Source organism: Mya arenaria, chromosome 9 (assembly GCF_026914265.1).
Source record: "Mya arenaria isolate MELC-2E11 chromosome 9, ASM2691426v1".
Taxonomy (NCBI): domain Eukaryota; kingdom Metazoa; phylum Mollusca; class Bivalvia; order Myida; family Myidae; genus Mya; species Mya arenaria.
The window spans coordinates 13,448,541-13,475,677 of NC_069130.1; the positions used below are offsets into that span (position 1 = coordinate 13,448,541).

The 27,137-nt window shown below is 34.5% G+C and overlaps 1 protein-coding gene across 1 annotated transcript in view; it reads right to left on the bottom strand.

Moving 5' to 3' along the window:
• Nucleotides 1–670: 670 nt before the first annotated feature.
• The window catches only part of LOC128203083 (lymphocyte antigen 75-like), a 33,067-nt gene continuing 6,600 nt past the window's right edge, over nt 671–27,137 (bottom strand). Inside the window, exons 4-10 of the mRNA XM_052904354.1 lie at nt 23,061–23,102; nt 9,572–9,666; nt 7,649–7,820; nt 6,954–7,097; nt 4,780–4,833; nt 3,556–3,603; nt 671–2,478 (exon numbers count right to left, since the gene is read on the bottom strand). Of these exons, the coding sequence (XP_052760314.1) occupies nt 3,560–3,603; nt 4,780–4,833; nt 6,954–7,097; nt 7,649–7,820; nt 9,572–9,666; nt 23,061–23,102 (551 nt within the window). The 3' untranslated portion in view covers nt 671–2,478; nt 3,556–3,559. The remainder of the gene's footprint in view (nt 2,479–3,555; nt 3,604–4,779; nt 4,834–6,953; nt 7,098–7,648; nt 7,821–9,571; nt 9,667–23,060; nt 23,103–27,137) is intronic.

The following is a 27,137-nucleotide window of genomic DNA, read 5'->3' on the forward strand; positions in this document are numbered from 1 at the left end:
TGTCGAATTTTCCCGGGGAATCTGATGATCCCGGTGTGTCGAATTTTCCCGGGGAATCTAATGATCCCGGTCTGTCGAATTTTCCCGGGGAATCTAATGATCCCGGTGTGTCAAATTCCCCGGGGTATCGAAGGTTTTATTGTGTATCGAATATCCCCGATACATTAAATGTGTCTAGGGTATACCGCATGTTGTCACGGTATCGAATAAAAGAAACTAACTTGCAGTATTACCAGTTGATCCTGAACTCTGATACTGTTCGTAATAATGGCCCAAGTAGCTTATACTTTAATTTAGTTTCTGTTTAACGTTGCACTCATATAGATTGATAGTTTTGTATTTTCTTGCCTTAGAATCAGACGATTTTGGCATAACTCCCTTCAATTTAATCATACAAGATAACTCACAACAGAACTGATCTCAATTGTTTGGAAAACTGCCGAAAAACTCTTTGGTTAGTAACACTTTTAGCCACAAAACATCAATTTTAGACCATAAACATGAAAAATGCGATCTAATCGTCGGTCGTTAGACTTTTTATAGTACTGGTTTCCGGACATTTACGCAAAAATCGTCTCATCCCATGAAAAAAGTCGTCAAAAAGGTCAATCTGTGAGGGTGCAACATTAAACGCAAATGGAAACAAGGTCATGCAAACATTAAATTATTTTTTTATACTTTATTAGAATGTAAACTCGTACAATATTGTATAGGTAAAACATATGTATACAGTGTATAGAATTATAAAATAGTCCAAAGGGTAACATTTGTATTAAAGAGTAACATAAAGTAAATTGTCATTAAAAATATTCATATCATGGTAAATAATTGTAGTCCTTTATTACACAAAAGTTCGATTTTTATTACATAAAGACGAGTAAGGTAACAATACTAATGTAATGTATAATACTAAGATAAAACAACTAAATATAATTACAGACATAGAAAATATTTAATCAACCAACGTACTCCATCAAGTATAAAGAGTTTGTAGTTTGGCATTATCCTAAATATTTTTAGAGGGACTTGACACCAGATATTAAAAATGGAAGAAAAAAAGAAAATTGTCAAAAGCTTACATAAAATTGATCGTTGTGTCAACGCATTGAATCTTTATTACTAATTTATCACATCGTTTACGATACATGTACTTTTCGAGGTTTTTCCGTATTTTCCAATTCGAAATTTTACTGGGTCTGTCTACCACGATCTAATCACGCGACTTTCTCATGGTAAATATACACACTATAAACTGAGAAACAAGTATGTGCTATTTTTAAAGGGGTCAACTCAGCTTAGAGGACGACAAACTATTATTTTAATCATGTAAAGTGGAATGGCCTCATACTAGCTCTTTATGACAATTCTAGTCTTGTGTGTAGGAAATGCTGTATTTGCCGATTTTGGAACCATCTGGTATCTAGTCCCTTAAAAGTGTACTTGCACATTTCCATTCATGTAAACAAAAGCACTTTAAATACTATTCTTACAATCAAATTCATATATACATCTTTATTAAAACAGAAACACACATATACGTCATTCTATAAACATGACGTATGTCTCAATCAATACAATCTGAAAAAGTCGTACGTTGCATACTGTATCATAAATATGAGACATACATGTATAATACATCCTTTTAATATATGTTAGAGTTAACTAAAGGTATTAAGTTATCAATAATATATTGAAACCAGTGATATCAGACTGCTGACAAAAGATCAAATCGCAAGTTTTCTTTTTATATTTACGTTTAAAAATTGATGTTTTATGCCGAAAAAACTCATGTTTTTTCTTAAGTGTTTAGTAACGCTTTTAGCCATTAACATTAAACTTCGAACAAATAAAATGAAACCTGCGATCTGGTCATTTGTCAGCAGTCTTATATCATCAGACATTAACGCCAAATAATTCTAAGACAAAAGAAAATGAAAAACTTTTTCAAACGGTCAATCTGTGAGAACTTTTCTTTGTTTGGCCTTAATGCCATGATAAATACATGTTACCATTATCAGCCATTATCAGCTTAAATGAGTTTGCAAAAAAGGACGGATAAACGAGTATGTATTGTATAATCGCCCTCCTCACGTTCCTACTAAATGAAACCATTTGCGTTCGAATCGGAACAGCTCGGCTATTTTCCATTGAAAATAGCCTCGAATGAATACCGGTGCATTAGCAAAAGTAGTTCTTATAACTAATGCAAACTATATTAACTAATTGAAGTGTTTTAACGTGTAAATTATATCACTCAGCTTAAATTTATTTCAAGTGAAGTGTACTATTGCATTAATAATTAAAAATTCCAAGAATAGAGTTATTAGGTTTAACTGCTAAATTGATATCACTACGCGATCTACTTGCAGCGTAGACAAAGTGTAAAGACTTCTGACATCCAAATACATCCGAGGTTGTTTTCGATGGAAAATGGTCGAAGTGTTCCGATAGGGAAGAGGCTGTCAGCGCCGGAAATGACTGAAACAGGAAATGAACATGATAGGTTTAGCCATGACGTATAGAGCTGATATGTTTCGGTAAATCCAACGATAAATTGTTATGTTCAAGAAAACAACTATTTACATATTGTTATTTCAAACGTTTCTATGGTGACTTGGTTAAATCATGGTTACAAACATAAACATGTAGAAAACAAGGATTATACTTAAAGCTGCACTCTCACAGATTTACCATTTTTACAACTTTTTTATTTTTTGTCTTGGAAAGTGTAATTTTTTGCGTAAATATCTGCAAACCAATGATATAAGATTGTTGAGAAAAATTCAGATCGTAGATTTTCAAATTCCGTTCGAAAATTAATGTTTTATGGCTTAAACCGCTACTAACGGTTTAAGAAAAATGCATAAAGCATCAATTTTTGAACTTAAATATAAATGAAATTTCGCAAAAATTGGCTCGTTCAAAGACAAAAAAAAGTTGTCAAAACGTTCAATCTGTGAGAGTGCAGCTTTAAGGAAAAGTAAGTGTATCCATTTTATATTTTTTTTTATTACATACTTGTAAAACACATTTCTATAGGCACAGTTTAACTAAGCTTTACTATTTGCAAAAGATAGGAAAATTCCAAAATAGCTTCAACTGAATATTTTGTAGTCTAAGAGTACAAAACAACACATTTGTGACACTCGTCTTCTTGCACATTTGAAGAGCATTATTTGCAATTTCTATCGAAGCGGTCAATACCAGTATCTTTACAAGTTAGGCGCAGAATATTAAATGTACCATACTGGCTTTCTCAAATACACATTTTTTCGCAAAATAGTATCAACATAATTGATTTATTTATTCATATGCTATAAAATATAGTAACATAAGGGTAAAAGTTTTTTTGAACTATTTATTACTACACATCCTCATTGTTTTCTTTGTATTATTATATGTTTTTTTTAATGTATAATTGTATGTGTATGTGTTTGATTTTGTGTGTATTTACACTTCTGTGATTGTTTGTATGATGAGAGACTATGAAGTCTAAATTAAAATAAACTTATGTTCTGTTCTATTCATAATTTCTGAAAAAAATACTATACATACCATATCAAAGAACGCCACACGATGAAAGAATTGTTACTAGGATGATATCTGTAAACAAAGAAAAACATCAATACCCCAATACCTCATAATCTAGTTTGTGTTGATTTAAAGTGACACTTTTATTCAAAATCAATACATACATATTTATAACAAGCATAAAAGTTGAGTGACAAACCTTTAACTACTTACTAAATCATGCATTTATAGAACATATTAATTTTAACTGATAACAAGGTTGAAACATGTATTTAAAAAACCCCGCTGAAAATGCAAATATATTAAATAATTGGTGAGTGCTAAAAGATTACTGTGATCTACTATCGTCTCATAAAGTAGAAATACTGGGTTTTCTGCACGTTTCTTTCAAATTAAACTCGGTTTTCTTCATAAGAACCATTGTTTTCGACGTGTATTCATTCCCTTTGGTATATGAAAACAATTGTATTAATTGTGGTAAACCGTATTTGAGAGTATGAGTGCATCTTTAAGCTCTTATCTAAGTCGTTACGATATTTTTCAGTATAGCTTGCTCGACATTGTCAGTGGTCCGTTTTGAAGTAGATTTGAATAATACAATGAAGACTGCAAAGACAATCCAAGTAGCCAAATGCGTTAATGATGGCTCTTCAACAACATAGGGAAAACTGAATATAGCTTTAAAGGGACTCGCTCAAGTTATTCTTTTTGTGAATTGCACTTGTTTTTATTTGACAAAATGTGTCAATTCTTTAGAAATATTAAACCTTCGATATCAAAAGCTGGAACCCTTCAGCAAATGTTGATATTTGCTCAAATATTGTCTTTGAAGTCCACAATTTTCATTTAGAACGGCTTTCAAGAGGTTCGTTGATTGGTCAATTGACATTATTACGTCATGTTATCAATGTTTTGTTAAAAATGAAGTTTCCATCTTGTAAAATTCGTGGTGGCCTAAAGGTTAAGGCGTCGGTTTAATCTGTTTAAACTTTTGGCTACTGATCTTGTTTCTGTAGTTTTTCACATAAGTATTTATAAAAAAATCTTCACTTTACCGGCGTAGGTTCACACCCAATAAAATAAAACTACTTTTTTTTTATTTTAATTGTATTTTTTTCTGTAATTTTGATATCATTGAATAAGTGTATTAGAAGCATTACCAGGAAAAATAAGTTTTGGTCCAAAATCATGAGCGAGTCTCTTTAATATTTGTCCAATGTAAATATACAAAAAAACAATTGTACTTACTGAATACAAATGTAGATGAGACACTTTGTAATCTTGTCACCCCGGACGCAGGAGCTTTAACAAAACAAAGCACAATTATAAGCAAGTACATAAGATAATATAGATCTAACAATTTATGAAGAAAAACAAAGGTCAAGCTTTAGTTTGCGATGTTAATTACTAATTGTTTTTTCAGGATATGTTTGTAGATGACGGTTAGATGATGTTTGCAGATAGAAGATAAAGGAAATTTGTACTTGTGTATGTTTTTTAAAACAAAATGTATAGAATCTTTATCGATCTATAAATATTGATGGAAGGCTTAACTTTCTTCAAAGATACGTTTGAATTTTAAAACATCATTTAAATAAAAAAAAGGTTTAGTTATACACTTTTAATGTTTTGTTTATGTCGAATATTCGTTATCTCGAAGTATTCCCCCAGGCCCCAACGACTTCGACTAAGCGAATTTTGACTGTACTAGTTAAGTCAGAGTAATACTTTACTAATACAAAGCTAGCAGTGTGATGATATTATAACGCTTTTTATATTAGTCCCATGGTATAGTTTAAGACTATATTTGGGAGTGTTCATGGTCCCATTTCATTACAGCTCGTAAGGCTTAAAGATGAACTCTCACAGATTTACCATTTTTACAACTTTTTTATTTTTTGTCTTGGAAACATTTTTTTGCGTAAATATCTGCAAACCAATGATAAAAGATTGCTGACAGAAGATCAGATCGCAGATTTTCATAATTCTGTTCGAAAGTTAATGCTTTATGGCTTAATCCGTTACTAACGGTTTAAGGAAAATGCATAAAACATCATTTTTTGTTCTTAAATATAAAAAAACTGCGATCTTTTTTTGTCAACAGTCTTATATAACTGTTTTCCATAATTTTGTGCAAAATTGGCTCGTTCCAAGACAAAAAAAGTTGTCAAAACGTTTTAATCTGTGAGAGTGCAGCTCTAAGATCGTAAATTTCTAGGGGTAACTCCATGCTCCGTAACTGCGTTCCTATAAAAATATATATCGTAATTAAGAACCTAAAGCGTAAAGATTCTGTCCGTATGTGTACCCGAGTCTCTTAAATCGCGTATCGTTTACGACTAGGTTTTTTTAATTGGTCCCTCCGCCTATAGGATCGCCGGACATATTCACATTTGATCATTTAGAAGGGATTTGGCCCCAGAAAACATTATAACATTGAAACAACCGTCAAATTTGGATTTTAATAGCTCGCACGTGCGCGCTAGCTATTAGAGGCTTTTCGCGCTAAACCTTGAGGTAATAAGAACTTATTTTGGTCTTAGAAACAGTTAAGACGGCACCAAACTGACTACATGTTTGGGAAAATGATCACTTATTTATACACACTAACTTTGAGGTACATGGAAAAGAAAACCATCATCAAAAGATAACCATAGCAACAGCAACACAAACAGTATTAATTATGTTACTATATATATTTAAGTGTTACAACAATCTGACAAAATTCCCAATACTTATGATAATTGAACAGTCGCGGAAGCAATAATTTCAACTTGTGGAGAACAGTAGGCGGAAGGCTTTCAGGTATATCGATCGCAGGATGAGAGAATGTGGGTGGCCAGTTTTAAAACCCTTTTGAAGTCATGTACAGAACAGAACTTTTATTGGGCATAATCATTAACATGTTCGTAGTTAAATGCATATTTATACATTCACGGCGGCAATATAAAACAGTATTGATATTAATGTTGTATGAGAAGAGGATGAATTAAAGAAGAAATATAAATACAGCTATTCAAATACTAATTAAATTTAATAAAAGCACTTTTGTGCTTTTCATTGTCATTATAAACAAATTTAGCAAGTTTCCTTAACCATGCTGCATTTTCAGAACTTAACAAATAACATAGTTTTTTCTTGGTTGGCCAATGACAATAATGTCGTGGTAAGGACATTTGTCTAATATCTTTATAAAATTGACAAGAATAAAATGATATTCATCTTCAATCTTAATCATATTGCAATATATACATTTTCTATCTTGTCTTGGTATAATTCTAATTCCTCACACTGGATCGGATTATGCAACCATGTGTTTATATTTATTAACACAATATAATCGTACTTTTTGGTCAAATGCTTGTTTGATTGGTAACATGCGACTGGTTCATTTGATAACACTCAATGTAACCACTACTCACGATATTCGCAGACATATGTAGTATACCAGTCCGTCGGCGTGCATGTATACTTCTCCCAATAATTCATTCTGTCAAGCCGCAAGGTAGCGCAGTTGCCTTCAACCTTGACACTCGGTTCCCAGTTGAAAAACGTCGCCTCAACGCCTGAAAATATATTCTGGCGGCATATTCATGGTGGTTTTATCGAACTGCTTATTAAAAGTCAAACACGTATCCGATAACATACTAGGCTCATAGTGCAACTCGTACCACAGTCTGTGTGGTTCCATTTGGGCAGATATCACTCGGCTCTAAGTCTAAGTATGAAACAACACACACAAATATACATATAAAAATATATAATACATGATACACACAATAAATCTGAAACATTTATGTTAGGTTAATCAATACATACCCCTGTAATATAAACATAAGTTTTGAGTGATAAACCTTTTACTACTAACTTAACAGTGCATTTATGGAAAAATATTAAAGTCGTGTATTTAATTTCTACATGTATTTATCAATTTTGGTATATTAAAACAATTGTATTAAATGTGGAAAATCCCATTTGGGAAAAAGAGTGCATCTTTAAGTTAAGAATTAAGAAATAGTAAACGGAGCTATCAGAGAACTAGCTTTCTGAAACTGAAATACCGTGTCCGTACTGAAATTGTATGTTCGAAGTCAAGATGAATTTCAGATGACCATACCTGTAACCCATTTCCAAGTAGCTCCTTCTTTCTTGAGTCCTAAGAGTATTGTATGACTTTCTGACCGGTCCTGAAGGTTTTCGGCCACAAATGTTTGTGTCTTGTTGTCCGGAATGGTCAGTAAATGACCACCCCGACTAGTGCAATCGCCCTGGGCTTGGTCGTAGACAACCTGTTTGGCATTTAAATAGTCTTTAAAGTCGAAATCCATTGGCTCGATAATCCCGGCAGGGACTGAACAAAATACTTCGAGCCTCGCGAATATCGAGCCAAGCGGGATGCTTACAAAGTGTTAAACAAAATCAGTCCTGTATATCCATTTCGACCCAACGAGAAAGTCGAGCCAAGCAATATCGAGCCAACGGGTTTCGACTGTAGCTATTAATTGCAAAACCTAATATATTAATGCTAATAATTTTATCTGTACACAATTTATATGCTTTTTTTGTAATAATCATAATGCATTAAAAATAAAATGTTTGCAATATACCTATAGTATGCCACTTAAACATATGTTCAAGGACGTATCCCCACCCGCCAACTTCCTGCCTCAACAACAATTTACAGTTATCGATAACAGTTTTCTATCTGTTTTACATTTATCTAAACGACGTGATTCGGCTGACCCGGACATTCAAACGACAATGTTAAAACCTTTTTTTAGAGAGCTCGAATGCAATTAAAACTTCGAAACGTCACTAGAAGTCATAATTTCCCCTAGCTTGTATACGGTGTAAGCTTCCAACGTCACAAGAGGTCTTTATTCCCTAGCTTGTATACGATGTAACATTCAAAGGTCACAAGAGGTCTTTATTCCCTAGATTGTATACGATGTAACCTTCAAACGTCATAAGAGGTCTTTATTTCCTAGCTTGTATACGATGTAACCTTCAAACGTCACAAGAGGTCTTAATTTCCCTAGCTTGTATACGATGTAACATTCAAACGTCACAAGAGGTCTTTATTTCCCTAGCTTGTATACGATGTAACATTCAAACGTCACAAGAGGTCTTAATTTCCCTAGCTTGTATACGATGTAACCTTCAAACGCCACAAGAGGTCTTTATTCCCTAGCTTGTATACGATGTAACATTCAAACGTCACAAGAGGTCTTTATTCCCTAGCTTGTATACGATGTAACCTTCAAACGCCACAAGAGGTCTTAATTTCCCTAGCTTGTATACGATGTAACCTTCAAACGTCACAAGAGGTCTTAATTCCCTAGCTTGTATACGATGTAACATTCAAACGTCACAAGAGGTCTTAATTTCCCTAGCATGTATACGATGTAACCTTCAAACGCCACAAGAGGTCTTTATTCCCTAGCTTGTATACGATGTAACCTTCAAACGCCACAAGAGGTCTTTATTCCCTAGCTTGTATACGATGTAACCTTCAAACGCCACAAGAGGTCTTTATTCCCTAGCTTGTATACGATGTAACCTTCAAACGCCACAAGAGGTCTTTATTCCCTAGCTTGTATACGATGTAACCTTCAAACGTCACAAGAGGTCTTAATTTCCCTAGCTTGTATACGATGTAACCTTCAAACGCCACAAGAGGTCTTTATTCCCTAGCTTGTATACGATGTAACATTCAAACGTCACAAGAGGTCTTTATTCCCCTAGCTTGTATACGATGTAACCTTCAAACGTCACAAGAGGTCTTTATTCCCCTAGCTTGTATACGATGTAACCTTCAAACGTCACAAGAGGTCTTTATTTCCCTAGCTTGTATACGATGTAACATTCAAACGTCACAAGAGGTCTTTATTCCCCTAGCTTGTATACGATGTAACCTTCAAACGTCACAAGAGGTCTTAATTTCCTAGCTTGTATACGATGTAACCTTCAAACGTCACAAGAGGTCTTAATTTCCTAGCTTGTATACGATGTAACCTTCAAACGTCACAAGAGGTCCTACCTGGGTCTCAGTCAGCTCGACCACGTGGTAACAGTGGCCATTGTGTTCAAACGTCGTGTCTTCTTTGTCCATTACCTCCGGACACACAGCAGCGCCTGTAAATAGAAAATGTATGGGAAAATAAATATGTATTATTATGTGTATACAGGTAATATAATAATAATAATATAATATTATATCTTAGTGGGGTTCTTGGGTGGGGGTCATTAAATTTCAAAGGAGCAATTTTGTACCTATATAGGATAGGCATTCCACAGTAGAAATACGCTGATGAAAATATCCACTAGGAACAAAATCTTTCCTAGGAACAAAATAGGAACAAAATCATTCCTAGGAACAAAATCATTCCTATGATAATTGATAAAACGGCCATCTCATGGTGATAGTGACAATATACCATTCAGAACACCTCTGCCATTTTCCATCGAAAACAACATCGGGTGTATATGGACGGTTTTCCATGTCATGAATCTTTACATTTAACAAAATTGCAAGTAGATCGCGAAGTAATTTCAATTTAGTAGTTAAGCTTAATGACTTTTGTCTTGGGAATGTTTATTATTTATATAATAATACTCTTCACTGGCGATCAATTTAAACTTAGTAATACAAAATACCCGTCAAAACACTGCAACTGAATAATACTAGTATTTAGATTTTAGAACTGCTTCTACTGATGTACCGGCATACGTCCGAGGTTGTTTTCGGTGACTAATGGCAATTGAACGCTGAACCTAGTTTATAGGGAGCGGACACATAGTGTGATATTTGTATTGTATAACTGAACAACATCTTAGTGAAAACAATTAGCAACTGGTATACAAATGTAATATATCGACTACCACGCGAAACATTTTTAAAGGTCAAACCATAACACACACAAACTAATACATTACCAGGTTGAACGTAGATAACGCACACAAATGATGCTAATAAGAAACATATTCTATACATCCTGTTTTCTTTTTAACGTTTCGTTCACACAACAGCAGATAGTTTTTCAATATCGCTTTAACTCGCAAAAGAGCATTTATATACAAACGTATTTGAGTGTATTTGTAACACTTTGTGGTTTCGACATCACGAGTACTTGAATCACTCGATGACTTCCGAGGTTATCCAAAGAGATGATTGCAGTTTCTTCCGAACTTGTTCATAAATTAGCGTTTAACTAGAAGTCAAGTGTTCCGTTAACTGTTGTAATAAATCACAGCGTTATTACAGCGCTATTCGCTTATAACACACGCTATTTATTGAACAATGTCATTGACAACATGCTATAACACAGTTATATCATCATAAACTCTCGTGATTTCCGGAGAACAAAATGGGAGGCAAATTTTGTATTGAATATGTATTAAACATTGCTGATATAAGTAAGAATTACTTCAGGTTCTTCTTACTAAGGGCTGGACACCAGATGATACAATTTTAAAGAAAGAAAGAAAATTGTCAAAAAACAAAACCAACATTAAATTGACATATTTTGTGAAAAACGCATTGAATCTTACTAACTGATGTATCATATCGCTTACTACTCATTCTTTCGCAGTTTTTGCGCATTTTTCCAATTCGAAATTCACTAGAGTTGTCTACCATGTAAAGTCCAGTAAGTTTAAAAATAGCGTCGGTATAGTTACTCATAAACAGATACTACTTAACCTGGGAAACCCTTATGAGCTAATTTAAACTGGGAAACACAGATGGGACAGCAACGTGATTGTTGCGTTTTACCATGAAAAGTGATGTAGTATCGGTCACTTAACATCTCGCATTGACAATTCTAGGCTTAATCGAGGAAATACTCTTTTTGGCTGTTTTTGGACAATCTGGTGTCTATCCCCTTAAAAGGAAATGATATTTGAAATCAATTAGATAAACTACTACTGTGAAATCATGATTAAGTTAGTCATTATGCTTAATGCAAAATGAGATACTTAAGAGTATGTAATGATTAAGTCTGACACTCAGATTCGCCGCCAAAGGCTCTCTTACTAACATATTTCCTGAACTCGTTAAATAAATTTGTGTATTAGCTAACGACTTGTGACAGTCCTATAAATAGAATATAACATAAATACAACGATAACATGATAGGTATTAAATTGAAACTAGATAGATATATAACATTACCAATAGTAACTCATATAGAGATATTGAGGATGGACTAACGAACATACAAATAAGATATAAGATATTATGTGCTATATATTCTGAGAGATAATTAAAAAAAAACTGACACTATTTAAAATTTACTTATTTTGATTGAGGTACTAAATTAACAATGGTTTGACGTCGTATAAAGATGTACTGTACTTTTTCATGTTTTGAAATACGGTCAATGAATTCAGGCCATTAGACTAGGCCTGACAAAGTATTTTCTTTTAAAATAAGTTCAACGTAAAAATAAGAGATAGTTTCCAAACGTCTATCTAAACAGAAATGCTTACTTGCTTACTAGATTCGGTGGAAATAGCCCAAAATACGACCTAAGCTCCAATTTTGGCAGCGCATATCACACGTATATACTTTAGATCATAAATCAATTAAAAAGATGCTGTTCATTGTATAATGGAGTGGCATTATCCAGGGTTACATCAAGGAAATTGATATTTAACCTCGTTTTTATACTCAAAATAAAGACATTTATTATTCCACATGCTGAAAATTATTTTCTTTATTTTTGGCGTAACTGTATAAAATTGATGTTGATCAAGATATTTTACCATGAAAAAGCACCATATTTAAATTCATAGCAAATAAAACGTTTTGATTGGTTTATATTTTAAGCGTAGAGGCACCAAATGGGCGTGTATTGGAAATATAAAAGTAAAAAAAATACCAAAGTCTTTATTATCACTGAAGGCCAGTAGACGAATATCAAATAAATGGTATGTGTATGTTTGTGTACGTCACACTGAAATATATTTCTTTAAATTTCATAGTTTTCGAAAGATACTCCTTACCCTGTCGCGCACCCCTTTTACAAGAACGGAATTTTACATAGGGACATCTCGGCCTGTTAGCCGAAGCTTGCCGAAGATTACCGAGTTATTAAGAGTGTACAACACGTATTTTTATGTTTATCAAACTGTGTGTCTTTTAACTATAACGTATTTTCTACAAATCAGTAAGCTTCTGCTAAGTTGTGTTTTTCTATTTTAACATACTGCAAACATCATTCCATCCTCGTCGCTGATCTAATTTCAAAGACCATGAAACCAAAATAGATTAGGTTTAGATTACACATTTAATAAAACGAGAAAACGTCAGTTGAAAAACATAAATTTTCTGAGATTTTACGTTTAAAATAATTTTTTAAATTGATTCTTAAATTGCATATGGAATACGACCTCTGGAGAATTGTAAAATGTCTATAAAAGGCTATGACAGATGTTAGATTTCTGCTATTAGTTCATACCAAACCCCACGTAAACAATCCCACACATATATACGGCTGTAACAGGTGTTAGGTCTCTGCTATTATTTCATTAATGAATAAACCCACGGAACCAATCCCATTTTCACATATTATATATAACCTGTTCATGATGAAAGTCGACCAATGTGTACTTAACAATGACACTGAATTCTCCTGGTAATAGCTTCTGCCATTGAATGACTGACTGTGGAAATAAAAAGCCGCTATTTTTGTTCTTGTCACGTGTTTTCGACATACGTCGCTGGCAATCGTAAGTACTCGGTTATTTCCGACAAGTTCGGAAAATAATTTAAAGCTGAGAATGTTCCGAATGACGTCGATGCATAGGTATTTTCACAATTTATCAAGCTCTAATTTTATTGACAGAAACTAGGATTGGTGTTGACAAATGTATTTTTGGTTGAAAAAGAGGATTTGTGATAATACTATTTGAATATTTGGTTTCAATGTGAGTAATCGGTAGTTCTTTTTGATAAGTAAGAAAAGTTGAGAAAAAAAATGGAGCATCCCTCACTATTTACAAACATGGTTGACATACAATGTATCGCCAATAGTGAGAGAAATAAAACAAAAAGAAGTTTCTTGAAACAATCCAGATCTCAGGTTTACATATTGTTTCAAGAGACTCGCTCATGTTTATGGATTAAAAATTAGTTTTCCCGGTAATGCATCTGACAAGACTTATTTTATCGTTTTTTACTCTGGTTTCTGGTTTTAGTGGGGAGTGAACCCCAGCCTGCTATTAGACCCCAGTCTAGGCAAAAAATCATAAAACTGACAATAAAACCACACGCCCACAAGGACTCATATACAACCACACTGTCAACTTAACAGTTAAGCTTTTTGTTGAAAAGAGTTTCTATCGCTGTTCAAAATCGTGGAACTTAAAGACAATATTTGAACATATATCAGCATTTGTTGAAGGGTTCCAGCTTTCAGTATCTTAGTTTCAACCTCCTAATAAATTGTCACACTTTATTTCGTCATACTAAAAAGTGCATTTTACAAAAAAATATGAGCGAGTCCCATTAAGTTAGGAAATGAGTATGGTGCTTTATGAATACTAGGCAAAGTCAGGTTTTCATTCACCTGCATGTATTCATTTAACACAAACACTTTGCAGCTTCTTTATCGGAGTAAAAATTTAACCTGGTTTAGGAATATAGAAGCTATTTCCTGCGTTCTCTGATTTGAAGGTTGTCATGGAGACATTAATATAGTTACAACAATGTGATTAACAGTCATTTATCAAACAAATCATTCTGTCTGAAACAGGCCCTTAACCAAATATGTTTGAGGTGGTCAATTGACATGTTTTTGTGAACAAACATAAGCGTCCAACATCAAAGCAAATTGTCCATCGCGGTCGATCATGTCTAATATTTCCCATTATAAATGTTCATGTTGAGTTGGATGTGAGGGGGTGGGGGCGGCTGTAAATCATTAGGGGTGTTTAAACTATGTAAATGCCAGCTTGAACCCTTCAGCAAATGTTGGTATTTGCTCAAATATTGTCTTTGAAGACCACAATTTTCAATAGCGTTACTAATCAGCAATTTCGTTGTTGCGTGATTGGTTGATTGACATTATCACGTGATATTATCAAAGTATTGCTTTAAGGTCAAAATATCCATTTATGTTGTAAAAGTCCTTGTACCTAGTGGTTAAGGGGTCGTTTTCCTAAAATAAATCTTGACTTGAACGGCGTCGGTTCGCACCTCACGAAACCAAATATTTGTTTATAATTTCATTGTATATTTTTCTGCAATTTCGGTATCATAGATAGAGTATAAAAGTTAAAAAAATAGTGTGCTTTCAGATACATTACCTGGGAAAGACAGTGTGCCAAAACATGATTGAAGACCGTTATTTTTTGGTTAATTTCATTTATACATTTCTTTTAACTTGATTAATTAAAATTTAAGAAATCCAGTTAAGCTGGAAATGACTGAATGGCTGATGTTTTATGAATAAGGCCAAAGAGGAACAAGTCTTGCATATGTTCATATGTTTTGCATTTTGGCCATGAATGTTATATTTTAATGCTAAATTAATGTTATGTTATGTAATGTTATGTTAAATGTCCCTAATTTTACTCAAAATAAAAATGATCTTGTCTATTTTAAAGAGGGACAATGCAGTTTTACGCTTGATTGATGCTCAAAAGTAACGTATTGTTATAATGCATTATTGTGTTTAACTCATTCGAAATTAAAGCTGCACTTTTAAAGATTGACAGTTTTGACATTTTTATTATCTTCTTCTTATCTCAAAATCAGAAGTTTGTTATATAATGCTTTAAATTCAGTCATATAAGATACCTCGCTATTGAACAGATCTCAATTATTTTATAACAGTGTGTGTATACCACGTGATAAATTACGTCATATATGCTTCGTCAGAAGGCAACATTTTGCTTAAATTAAGACTTAAATAAAAGATAACTTTTCTTTAACTGCACCATTTTAAATTAAACAAAGAGCAGTCTATGCCGCTTAAAAAGCCCCGCCTCCGTTTAATTACCGGAGTTTGATAAGATGATTAGTTTCATCAAACACTTCGGCAAACCTGTTTCCAAAAAAATGTTCTGACAGTGCTCCGTCAGACGGCCGTATAGTGAAAAGGTTTGTCGAAGTGTTTTAAGAAACTAAACTCTCAATCAAACTCAGGTAAAAGACCGAATGCGGGGATCTGTAAGTGGCTTAGATTGCGGTATGTTTAATTTAAAATGGTGAGCAAATAGGAAAGTTATCTTAGTTTAAATTCTTCATTCGAAGAAAAATATTGCCTTCCGACGTAGCATTTATGACGCAATTTATCACGTGGTATACACACACTGTATAAACTGCCGAAACTTTTATTCTTCCTAAAGCGTAAGTTACCTTTTCAAGCCATATAACATCAATGTTTGAACGTAAATATGAAAAAAATGTGATCTGATCTTTTGTCAGCAGTCTTATATCACTGGCTTCCAAATATTTGCACAACAACTGGCTAAATCCAAGACAAAAAATGTTGCCACAACGGTCAGTCTTTAAAGTACAGTTTTAATGATCAAAACGAAAAATAGCATACTATTTGTGTACAGATAACAAATATTAGCCTATATACATGGGGGTTTCAACTTAAAGCTAAGCGGCCAAAAAAAACCTAGTTAAAAACAGAACAAAAACATCGTATTTTTTCTTTTTTCATTCGTACACAAAATATATGCTTTTGTTTTGATGTTTAAGTCAAATGAGTTTAATCATCGTGTGATTATTAAAATGTTTAAATAACTTGTTTCACAATCATTGTAAAATAAATAAGATTTAACTAAAGCTAAAAATAATAATGCATTCTAATTTCAAACTTTCTTTTGTGCAACTAACAAGTGTTAGGCTTTATTGCCCATCGTTTAATGACAGTGAACTTCAATGATACAGACAAAGAGAGAAAGTAGACATCTGGGACTTGTTTCTGAAAGCTTTAATGGTCCGTCACTTCTATTAAAATATATCGATGACGTTTTGTAACGGTTTCGTCTTGTCCCCATGGCCCTTTACAAAAACAAACCAACGTGATTTGAACCAATTCAGGAAAAGCGCTTTAACACACGTGAGTCAAGTTTACATGTTTAAGTATACTGGTGAATTAGGGAAATTTTTCAGACACGTGCTCAGAACAGTAATCAAAACAGCTGTGTGAAGTTAGCTAAACATACGACATTGGACATTGGACATTCAAGATCGAATGTTGTGCTGGCACGACATTGGACATTGGACATTCAAAATCGAATGTTGTGCTGGCACGACATTGGACTTTCAAAATCGAATGTTGTGACCAATTGAGTCAATAAAAAATACGTCGACAGGCAGTAATAGGTTACTCAATCGGCTCATTGACAATATTTCGTGTTATAATACGTAAAACCAGATAAAGTAGATGTAGGAACGATTACATTTATATTTTTGGAATCGTCAATGCATGTGTATATTTTCCATATGTCATCATATACTGTGAATATAATTATCTACTGGATGTGTAGCAGTGGTGTGTAAACAATTAAGCTTATTAAAAGTATGCCATTTCGAAAGCATTATCACTGTGTGTCTACATATAATCCACGACCATTCATAAGTATATTCATTTGAATCTTTCTCTGCATATGTGACATCATGTCTATCTGAATCATGCTTAAGTTTCAAATATTGCGATGGAATCGTAATGATAATGCTCTCTTGGTGTTTATAAATTTATAATGGGTCATTGCTTTTGTGATCTCTAACCCTTTTCAAATAATTTTAAGACAATATCTAGCACGACATTCATTTTTGAAATCCCAATGTCCAATGTCCAATGTCGTGCTGGCACGACATTCATTTTTGAATGTCCAAAGTCCAATGTCGTGCTAGCACGACTTTCACTTTTGAATGTCCAATGTCCAATGTCGTGCCAGCACAACATTCGATTTGAATGTCCAATGTCCAATGTCGTGCTAGAACGACTTTTACTTTTGAATGTCCAATGTCCAATGTCGTGCCAGCACAACATTCGATTTTGAATGTCCAATGTCCAATGTCGTGCTAGCACGACATTTATTTTTGAAATTCCAATGTCCAATGTCCAATGTCGTGCCAGCAAAACATTCGATTTTGAATGTCCAATGTCCAATGTCGTGCTAGCACGACTTTCACTTTTGAATGTCCAATGTCCAATGTCGTGCTAGCACAACATTCGATTTTTAAATGTCCAATGTCCAATGTCGTGCTAGCACGACATTCATTTTTGAAATCCCAATGTCCAATGTCGTGCTGGCACGACATTCATTTTTGAATGCCCAATGTCAAATGTCGTGCTAGCACGACTTTCACTTTTGAATGTCCAATGTCCAATGTCTTGCCAGCACAACATTCGATTTTGAATGTCCAATGTCCAATGTCTTGCCAGCACAACATTCGATTTTGAATGTCCAATGTCCAATGTCGTGCTAGCACGACATTCATTTTTGAAATCCCAATGTCCAATGTCCAATGTCGTGCTGGCACGACATTCATTTTTGAATGTCCAATGTCCAATGTCGTGCTAGCACGACTTTCACTTTTGAATGTCCAATGTCGTGCCACCACAACATTCGATTTTGAATGTCCAATGCCCAATGTCGTGCTAGCACGACATTCATTTTTGAAATCCCAATGTCCAATGTCGTGCTGGCACGACATTCATTTTTGAAATCCCAATGTCCAATGTCGTGCTGGCACGACATTCATTTTTGAATGTCCAATGTCCAATGTCGTGCTAGCACAACATTCGATTTTGAATGTCCAATGTCGTGCCAGCACAAAATTCGATTTTGAATGTCCAATGCCGTGCCAGCACGACATTCATTTTTGAAATCCCAATGTCCAATGTCCAATGTCGTGCTGGCACGATACTCATTTTTGAATGTCCAATGTCCAATGTCGTGCCAGCACGACTTTCAGTTTTGAATGTCCAATGTCCAATGTCGTGCCAGCACAACATTCGATCTTGAATGTCCAATGTCCAATGTCCAATGTCGTATGTTTAGCTAACTTCACACAGCTATATTAAAAAAATAAATAACACTTTTCATTAATAGAAGCGTTTTACCATGTATTTTGAATTATTAGATTTATTAAATTGATTGTCAGTGAAATGTATTATTGCATAAATAACCAAGATTCTAAACAGAAAAGTCATTAAGTTTAACTGTTAATTTAAATTTAAATTACTACGCGATCTAATTACAGCGTAGTTAAATGCAAATATTTCTGACATTATAAACTCTCCAAATACATCTGAGGTTGTTTTCAATGAAAAATGACCGAGGAGTTCCGAATGCCATCTTCCATCAAACAACCTCGGAGGTATGGTCACACACCACTTATTTAATTTTCCTGTGTATTCTGTAGTCAATTGACCAATTTACATGCAAGATAAAACTGACTTACATTGCTTAATGACCCCGACACTATATATGGGGAGAAAGCTCCATTTGTTTATACCTAAACCATTTAAACAACGTTAGAAAAACAGAAAACAATTACGTTTCTCCTAAGAAGAATGAAATTGGTTGAACGTAACCATTGCGTATTCGGTAAAAAGACAATATCCGGTGTACGAAGACAAACACTGCGGTGAAAATGTAAACAAAGAAAAGTCAATCAAGTAGATCCAGCATGTTCAGCATGTTTTTGAAATCAGAAACCATTCAGCTGCAAAACCTTTAACTATGGAAGGTATCCAATAATCAGAGATGGTATGACCATGGTTTGATTCGCGGCCATGTTTTACTTAAAGAAATAAAGCGAAGTTTAATAGTTATGATATAAGTGTTTTTAGCTAAAGAACTTCAGCGAACACGTTATATATTACCTTTTTGGATGTGTTCAATGTGTTTAATGTGTTGTAAACATCAACAAAAAATATCGACATTAAAGTTATGGAAGCCAGAACTAAAGTGTTTTCAGATAAATTACCGGGAATAAAATGTTGGTGACAAAACGATTAGCGATTCCTTTTAACATAAAGCTAAAAACATAAACAAACCAGGGTAATTGTGCCTAAAGGCACGTAGGTTACAACGTGTTTTGTAAACTAACAATTATATGAATAGAAACGTTAGGAGCATCTGCAGGTGTGAGAATCGAGCTTAACCTTAGCATTCAAACAAGATGGCGGCGCCCAGGTAAAAGGTGAGTTTTTCGGCGATTTAAAATTTTGGAAGCCAGTTTAGACACTGGCATATTGTGAAAAACCTGCTAGAGAAAATTCCACACCCATTGGTACTTGGATCTCCATGAAACATGCTGTAGTTTTGTCAAACATTCGGACATCGGCATCGACTCGAGAGGAAAACGAACTAAAAGGCACGGCTAAGGTTAGGATCCCTCGATAATATTGGCCTGTTTTGACGATTAGCAACACTATTCATGATTGTTGTGTCAAGTTGGTGCAATATAAATGTGTATTAATCAAAAGTTATCCGTCTAGAAACCCATAATGACGTATTTGCTTCAAAATTAGTATTTATGCACAATGCTAAGGAGCAGTGCACGCAAATAAGTGGTTAAGGTTAGGTGCCATTTATTGAGGGAGGCGTTCATTACCTACGGTAATTTTGTTTCCTGTTTGTATCTGTTCTTTCTGAGAGATTAAAAGTTTCCGTAATACTGCGACATCATCATTATCCAGATGAGGTATTTTGAAACTGCCAAATCTGATTTCGCTGTGTTTTCATCTAGATACAGTTGAGAAAAAAACTACAGTGACGCGATGTTGTGGATGAAAATCGTCTATTTTGTAGTTTTTGGTGTACCTGTTTAAATTTGAGGATGCATTAAAACAAGTAATAAAGAAATATTCACATTCATATTTAATCAATCGTTACCAGAAGCGAAACTGATCGCACTTAATTAGTACTTAAATTGTCAACGGTAGATCGGTCTTGTCAAAAATGTTGACAAAAGATTGTAATGATGATAAAGGTTTAAAGTAGATGAATGATCTTTCCTGTATACTCGTATTTAAAAATAATGTTTGGCTCGATTAAACATAGTTTAAACGGTTGCAGGCATAGGACGAATACTTTACAGGTTGTTAAATAGGGCCGATCTAGAACTGTTATGTTTGTTGTGTCACTAAATCCTAGTTTCTCCTCACATGATAATACTCTATTGTTTAGATCTTCATTTGTGATTTAAGACAGCCTTGCTGTACGTAAACGCAAACATGGCTAACGCTATTTAGCAACCCGAGACAAATTTACCGTATTTACAATTTGTACCAACAACAAACATGTTTTCCTAAAAACAAAAGTCGTTGTGTGCGAGTCTATCCAGCTCTTCTCCTAAAGTTGCACTTTTTTTAGAAAAAAAAAACAACCAAAAAACAAAGGAAGTTAGAAAAATATCTTATCGTAAGACTCCTGCTAACTTACTGGTACAAATTGTCAAACCAGGCTCGGTCTAAGGAGATTCAGTTCACTCCCTCGACTTGTGGCATTTACCGATTCTGCCCCCGAGACAAGTTCAGAATCTTATTATCTGGATCCTGCTGTGTCATTTTCTAGACCTAATGACAGCTGTGCGTACGGTAAATTTGTCTCGGGTTGCTAAATAGCGTTAGCCATGTTTGCGTTTACGTACAGCAAGGCTGTCTTAAATCAAAAATGAAGATCTAAACAATAGAGTATTATCATGTGAGGAGAAACTAGGGTTTAGTGACACAACAAACATAACAGTTCTAGATCGGCCCTATTTAACAACCTGTAAAGTATTCGTCCTATGCCTGCAACCGTTTAAATTATGTTTAATCGAGCCAAACATTATTTTTAAATACGAGTATACAGGAAAGATCATTCATCTACTTTAAACCTTTATCATCATTACAATCTTTTGTCAACATTTTTGACAAGACCGATCTACCGTTGACAATTTAAGTACTAATTAAGTGCGATCAGTTTCGCTTCTGGTAACGATTGATTAAATATGAATGTGAATATTTCTTTATTACTTGTTTTAATGCATCCTCAAATTTAAACAGGTACACCAAAAACTACAAAATAGACGATTTTCATCCACAACATCGCGTCACTGTAGTTTTTTTCTCAACTGTATCTAGATGAAAACACAGCGAAATCAGATTTGGCAGTTTCAAAATACCTCATCTGGATAATGATGATGTCGCAGTATTACGGAAACCTTTAATCTCTCAGAAAGAATAGATACAAACAGGAAACAAAATTACCGTAGGTAATGAACGCCTCTCTCAATAAATGGCACCTAACCTTAGCCACTTATTTGCGTGCACTGCTCCTTAGCATTGTGCATAAATACTAATTTTGAAGCAAATACGTCATTATGGGTTTCTAGACGGATAACTTTTGATCAATACACATTTATATTGCACCAACTTGACACAACAATCATGAGTAGTGTTGCTAATCGTCAAAACAGGCCAATATTATCGAGGGATCCTAACCTTAGCCGTGCCTTTTAGTTCGTTTTCCTCTCGAGTCGATGCCGATGTCCGAATGTTTGACAAAACCACAGCATGTTTCATGGAGATCCAAGTACCAATGGGTGTGGAATTTTCTCTAGCAGGTTTTTCACAATATGCCAGTGTCTAAACTGGCTTCCAAAATTTTAAATCGCCGAAAAACTCACCTTTTACCTGGGCGCCGCCTTCTTGTTTGAATGCTAAGGTTAAGCTCGATTCTCCCCCCCCCCCCCCTGATCTGGGGCAAGAGCATTGATGGAATATGAAGACTTGCACTTATAATCTGAATCAGTCAAAGCTTATGGCATCGAAGTTAAGATGTTTACATTTCCTTGAAAATACTGTGAAAATTTTAGTTATTTTAGATTGTTCACGGGGTTTGTTTTGGCGTGTATGATTTATCCATGTATATGGAGTTAAAATTGTACTTTTAAACTCGTTTTCTGGTTATGATTATCTTTGTTGTTAACATTGAGTTGCCTGTGTATGACTTGTCCCTATATATAGTTTTCAATGAATGTTTGAATGTTTTGTTAAGTGTTTGTTTGTGGTTTAGCAGCTTTTTCGTAGTAGGCCGTTGGCTTCATTACCATTTGGAACACCTCGGCCATTTCCCATCGAAAATAACCTCAGATGTATATGGTCGGTTAACGCAATTTCAGAAATCTTTACATTTAAATATGCTAAGAGAAGATCGCGTAGTATTTTCAATTTAGCAGTCAAACTTAGTGACTTTTCTCTTGGGAATCTGAATTATGTTTGCAATACTTAACTTCACTGGCAATCAAATTAAACGTAGTTGTACAAAATACACGTTAAAACACTTAAATTAAATAATACTAATTATTATATTATTATTATTTTATCTAATTAAAAGTGTACGATATATTTCTCCTGATGTAGTGGCATACATCCCAGGTTGATTTTGATTGAAAATGGCAAAAGTGTTCCGAATTTTCCAGAGTGTGTTCCTGCACTATTGCGCTGTTTTCCGCAATGACTACTTACTAATGACTAATTCTAAGAGCCCATATTTCATTTACCCACCTGTCTGTTTACCCTTTGCGCCCTCCGAGTCATCGGACGACCCTGAAACAGTTAACATATATACGATTACATAAAAGGACAGTCACCAAGAACTATAGAATTAGCACATTGGTTATTCCGGATTGATATTATAGTTTATTTCAGAATACAATAGGCAATACGCCCATGCGTACACAATCAATAAAATACGTTAATGTTTTTAACATAGTCAATGGTCACTCAATCTTCCAATCGTACAGTTACAAATTGGTTTAACAATCACAGTTCCATACAACAACATAAACACAGCGAAAGGAATAACTAAATATTATCCGTAATAACTTAACTATAGTAGGCATTTCTCAACTCGAAAGCTTTGAAAACAAACATAGATAATTTTCTATATACGTTAGTATTTTGAGAGGTGAATAATTCTATAAATTTAATCATATTAGGTCTTGCAAAATAACATTTATCTATGTAAGCTTTTCTTATATCAGTATACAATTTACATTCAAGAACAAAATGATATTCATCTTCCAGCGAATCACATAAATGACATTTTCTTTCCGAATAAGGTATAGCAGCTGGTTTATGCCATCTACCAGCCTTTATCTGTAATCTGTGTGCAGACATCCTTAATCTTGACAATGCAATTCTATACTTATTAATGTTAACATTCTTTAAATATGTTGTTATGTTGAAATCTGCAAAAGGTATATATAGGTTCTAGCTCTGGTAGACTCTGTTAATTCTGAGCTCCAACCCTGTATAAAAATGTCAGTAACTCTTTGCTTAAAAACATTTAAAAATGAAGATATATCCCCAACTCCTTGGTTTAACCATACATCATTGAATCCAAGCCTCTGTAATAATTCTCTTAACATGTATATCCATGATCTATTATTTGGATTTCTATCTACTTCTAAATACATTTTATCATATACAATTCTGACATATTTTATGGTTTGCATATTTACTATTTTATAAATCCAGGGATAATTCCCAGGGGCGGCCCCAGGATTTGCCGTGTTAGCGGGGGGTATATCTTGCACCTTACCGAAATGTATTTGGTTTAATGTGTTGGCAGGGGTGTTAGCGGGTTCTCCTTGAATACAAGTTTAACAATTTCTAGTCCGAAATCGTGCATTTTTGGCGTGTATTATCATTACCTCCTATATTGAATTAAAAAGTTAACTTGGACGATTTTAGGGGTCATGGATTAAGCCGGACGTGCCCCCGCCCCCCCCCCCCCCCGACACACACCGCCTGGGTCCGCTAGTTACCCTAGGAAACACAAAAAGGCAAGCATAACACAACACAGACAGGCACATCTACAAAACCGTAGACGAGCATTAACTAGAAATGACCACGGGACATCGTCACATAGCATGGACACTAAAATATGGCCATTCAGTCCTTTGATATTGTTTAATATGTAAGAAAATTATAATTTGATAAAATTCTAAGAGTTTTATTTTTAAAATATCAAATAAAATTTATGTTATTACATTTTAAACAATATCAAAGGAATAAATGGCCATATTTAAGTGTCCATGCTATGTGACGATGACCTATGGAGATATAAAAACTGTGAAGGAAAATATGAATGCTGTACAACATTTCGTACCATAGGAGCCTTCAGATATCGTAACCAAGGACAGCGATGATCTGCATGTAATATAAGGAGTGTCCAAATATGTCGTAGACTAGTACCCAACTCCGCGCAGTGTTACCTTCCCTACAGTACAGTTATCGCTACCACCATGCAAATCACGTAACCATGGATAATTATTACGTGTTACTTAGACAAAGATTATAAATAATCTTTGGTTTTTGAGTGATGAACCTTTAACTACTTACTAAATAATACATTTATGGAAAATATTAATAACAAAATTTTAACTGTGCATTTAATGGCTGATAACGAAAAATATTAAACGATTGGTGGGTGCTAAAATATTTATGGCTTATATTCTACTGTATCACAAGGTAGAAATATCGTGTTTTCTGCACCTTAAATTCAAAATAAACTTAGTATCATTCATAAGAAGCATTGTTTTCGACTTTTGTTCAGCATTTTTAGTATATTGTAACATTTGTTTTTATTGTGGTAGATTAGAGTGCATCTTTAACTCATTCTACGTCACTCTCGTTGGAACGATATCCTGAGAATGTTTGGTGCTGTGTTTTCCTGATGTTTCTGAACCTGGTGATTCGTATTTGTTTTGTTTGTTTATTTGTCAAACAGAAAATCATTTATTATAAAACATACCTAACAGACATCCATCGATTTGTCCATAAACCATAAAGTTTACTGAGAGGAACTTGACAACATGTTTACTGGCCAACAAACATCTTCATCCTTCGGGGGAGGTAGAAATTAGCGCTATTTCTGTATCTGATAATACAATGTCGAGTCAGAGAACACTTCTGTTGCTTTGCGCAATAATTTTGTAACGCCTTTTATTTTTATACTGAGTTACAACCGTTTGCCTTAAGCCCGCGAACTGAACAATATTATGTAAGTGATAATTATTATGTTCCTTGAATCCGCCCAGCTAGAAGTGATCTATAGTGAGTGAGTGTGTAAGCTTATTTATACTCGCACTCGGGCCTTGCCCATTCGGCGAGTGCTCCGTTAAGATTGTTAGTCATTTTAGGTTATTGGAGCATAGTGCACAGACAGAATGTAACCCTGGTTAGAGCTACGCTGGTTCTTTAACGTGCACCAGTGTATAGCACTATCACACGAGACCCCCATTTAACGTCCCTCCCGGAAGACGATTAGTTTTTGTTAGTGATACGACGGGGGATCGAACCTGCGACCCCTGGATTGATAGTCAAGTGTGTTACCTCAAGACCACGGATCCGCCACTGATCTATTGTATGAGGATTGTTGCAATTTAAAGGATAGGCAAGGACACAGACATTTGCATTCGGAACTCCTCGGTCATTTTCTATTGAAAACTACATCGGTACTTATGGACGGTTTCCTATGCCAGAAATATGTACATTTTAACTACGCTGCTGGTAGATCGCGTAGTAATTTCAATTTAGCGTAAAACATTAATGACTTAACTCGTGGGAATCTTTATTGTGCTTGCAATAAAACACTTAACTGGCAATCAATTCAAACTAAGATATACAAATACACCTTTAATAAAATACTACATTTAATTAATAATATAATTCAAAATTTTACGAACTACTTCTACTGATGTACCGGCATAAATCCGATGTTGTTTTCGATAGATCGTAAAATTAAAAATAATTATATTTATTAATTGTAGTGCTCTAACGTTTAATTTATATTGCTTAGTTTGAATTGATTACCAATGACGTTTATTTTTGCATAAATAATTAAGTGTCATAAGAGTAAAGTCCTCCTTTTTCACTGCTAAATCAAAATTACTACGTGATCTGCAGCTTAGTTAAATGTAATGAATTCTGACGTTGTAAACCGTCCATATACATCCGAGGTTGTTCACGATGGAAAAAGGCCGAGGAGTTCCGACGACAATGACATCTGTGAAATCACAAGGATAGCTTTTTGCGAGGGTCAGTCAGCTCACCCGTGCATGCGAAAAGACAGCACGGTCATATTCACCAGGAATCTTTGTACGGTGCGCAAGCAAATAAACCAATGCCAGAGGAATGTTTACATAAGGCGTTTGTGATGTTAATAACCTAGGTTTGGGTTAATACTTGTTTCACAAACTGTATTTTTGTTGTAACAGTTTCATATACTTTCGAACCCCGATAGTTCGAACTTCAAGAGACCGGCATAAATACCTCGGGCCTCGGAAAATTAAGCGAGAATGATTATGTTTAGTTTCATGAAATCGGGCCTTGACATTCAGATCGAGCCAACAAGGAAATCGAGCCAAGCGAGTCCGAGCCAACGGGGTTCGACTGTAAATTGAAAAAAACAGTTGAATCGTTTGTTTACAAACATCGAATTTGACTTTTGAAACTATAGAAACCCCTCCGGAGGCGTTTCGTCGGTTTGTTCCATCCGAAAACTAGGTCACTTTAAAAAAAAATGGCGGACAGTGATTTAACACGAGTGTTGAGACATCATTTCGTTAAAACAGG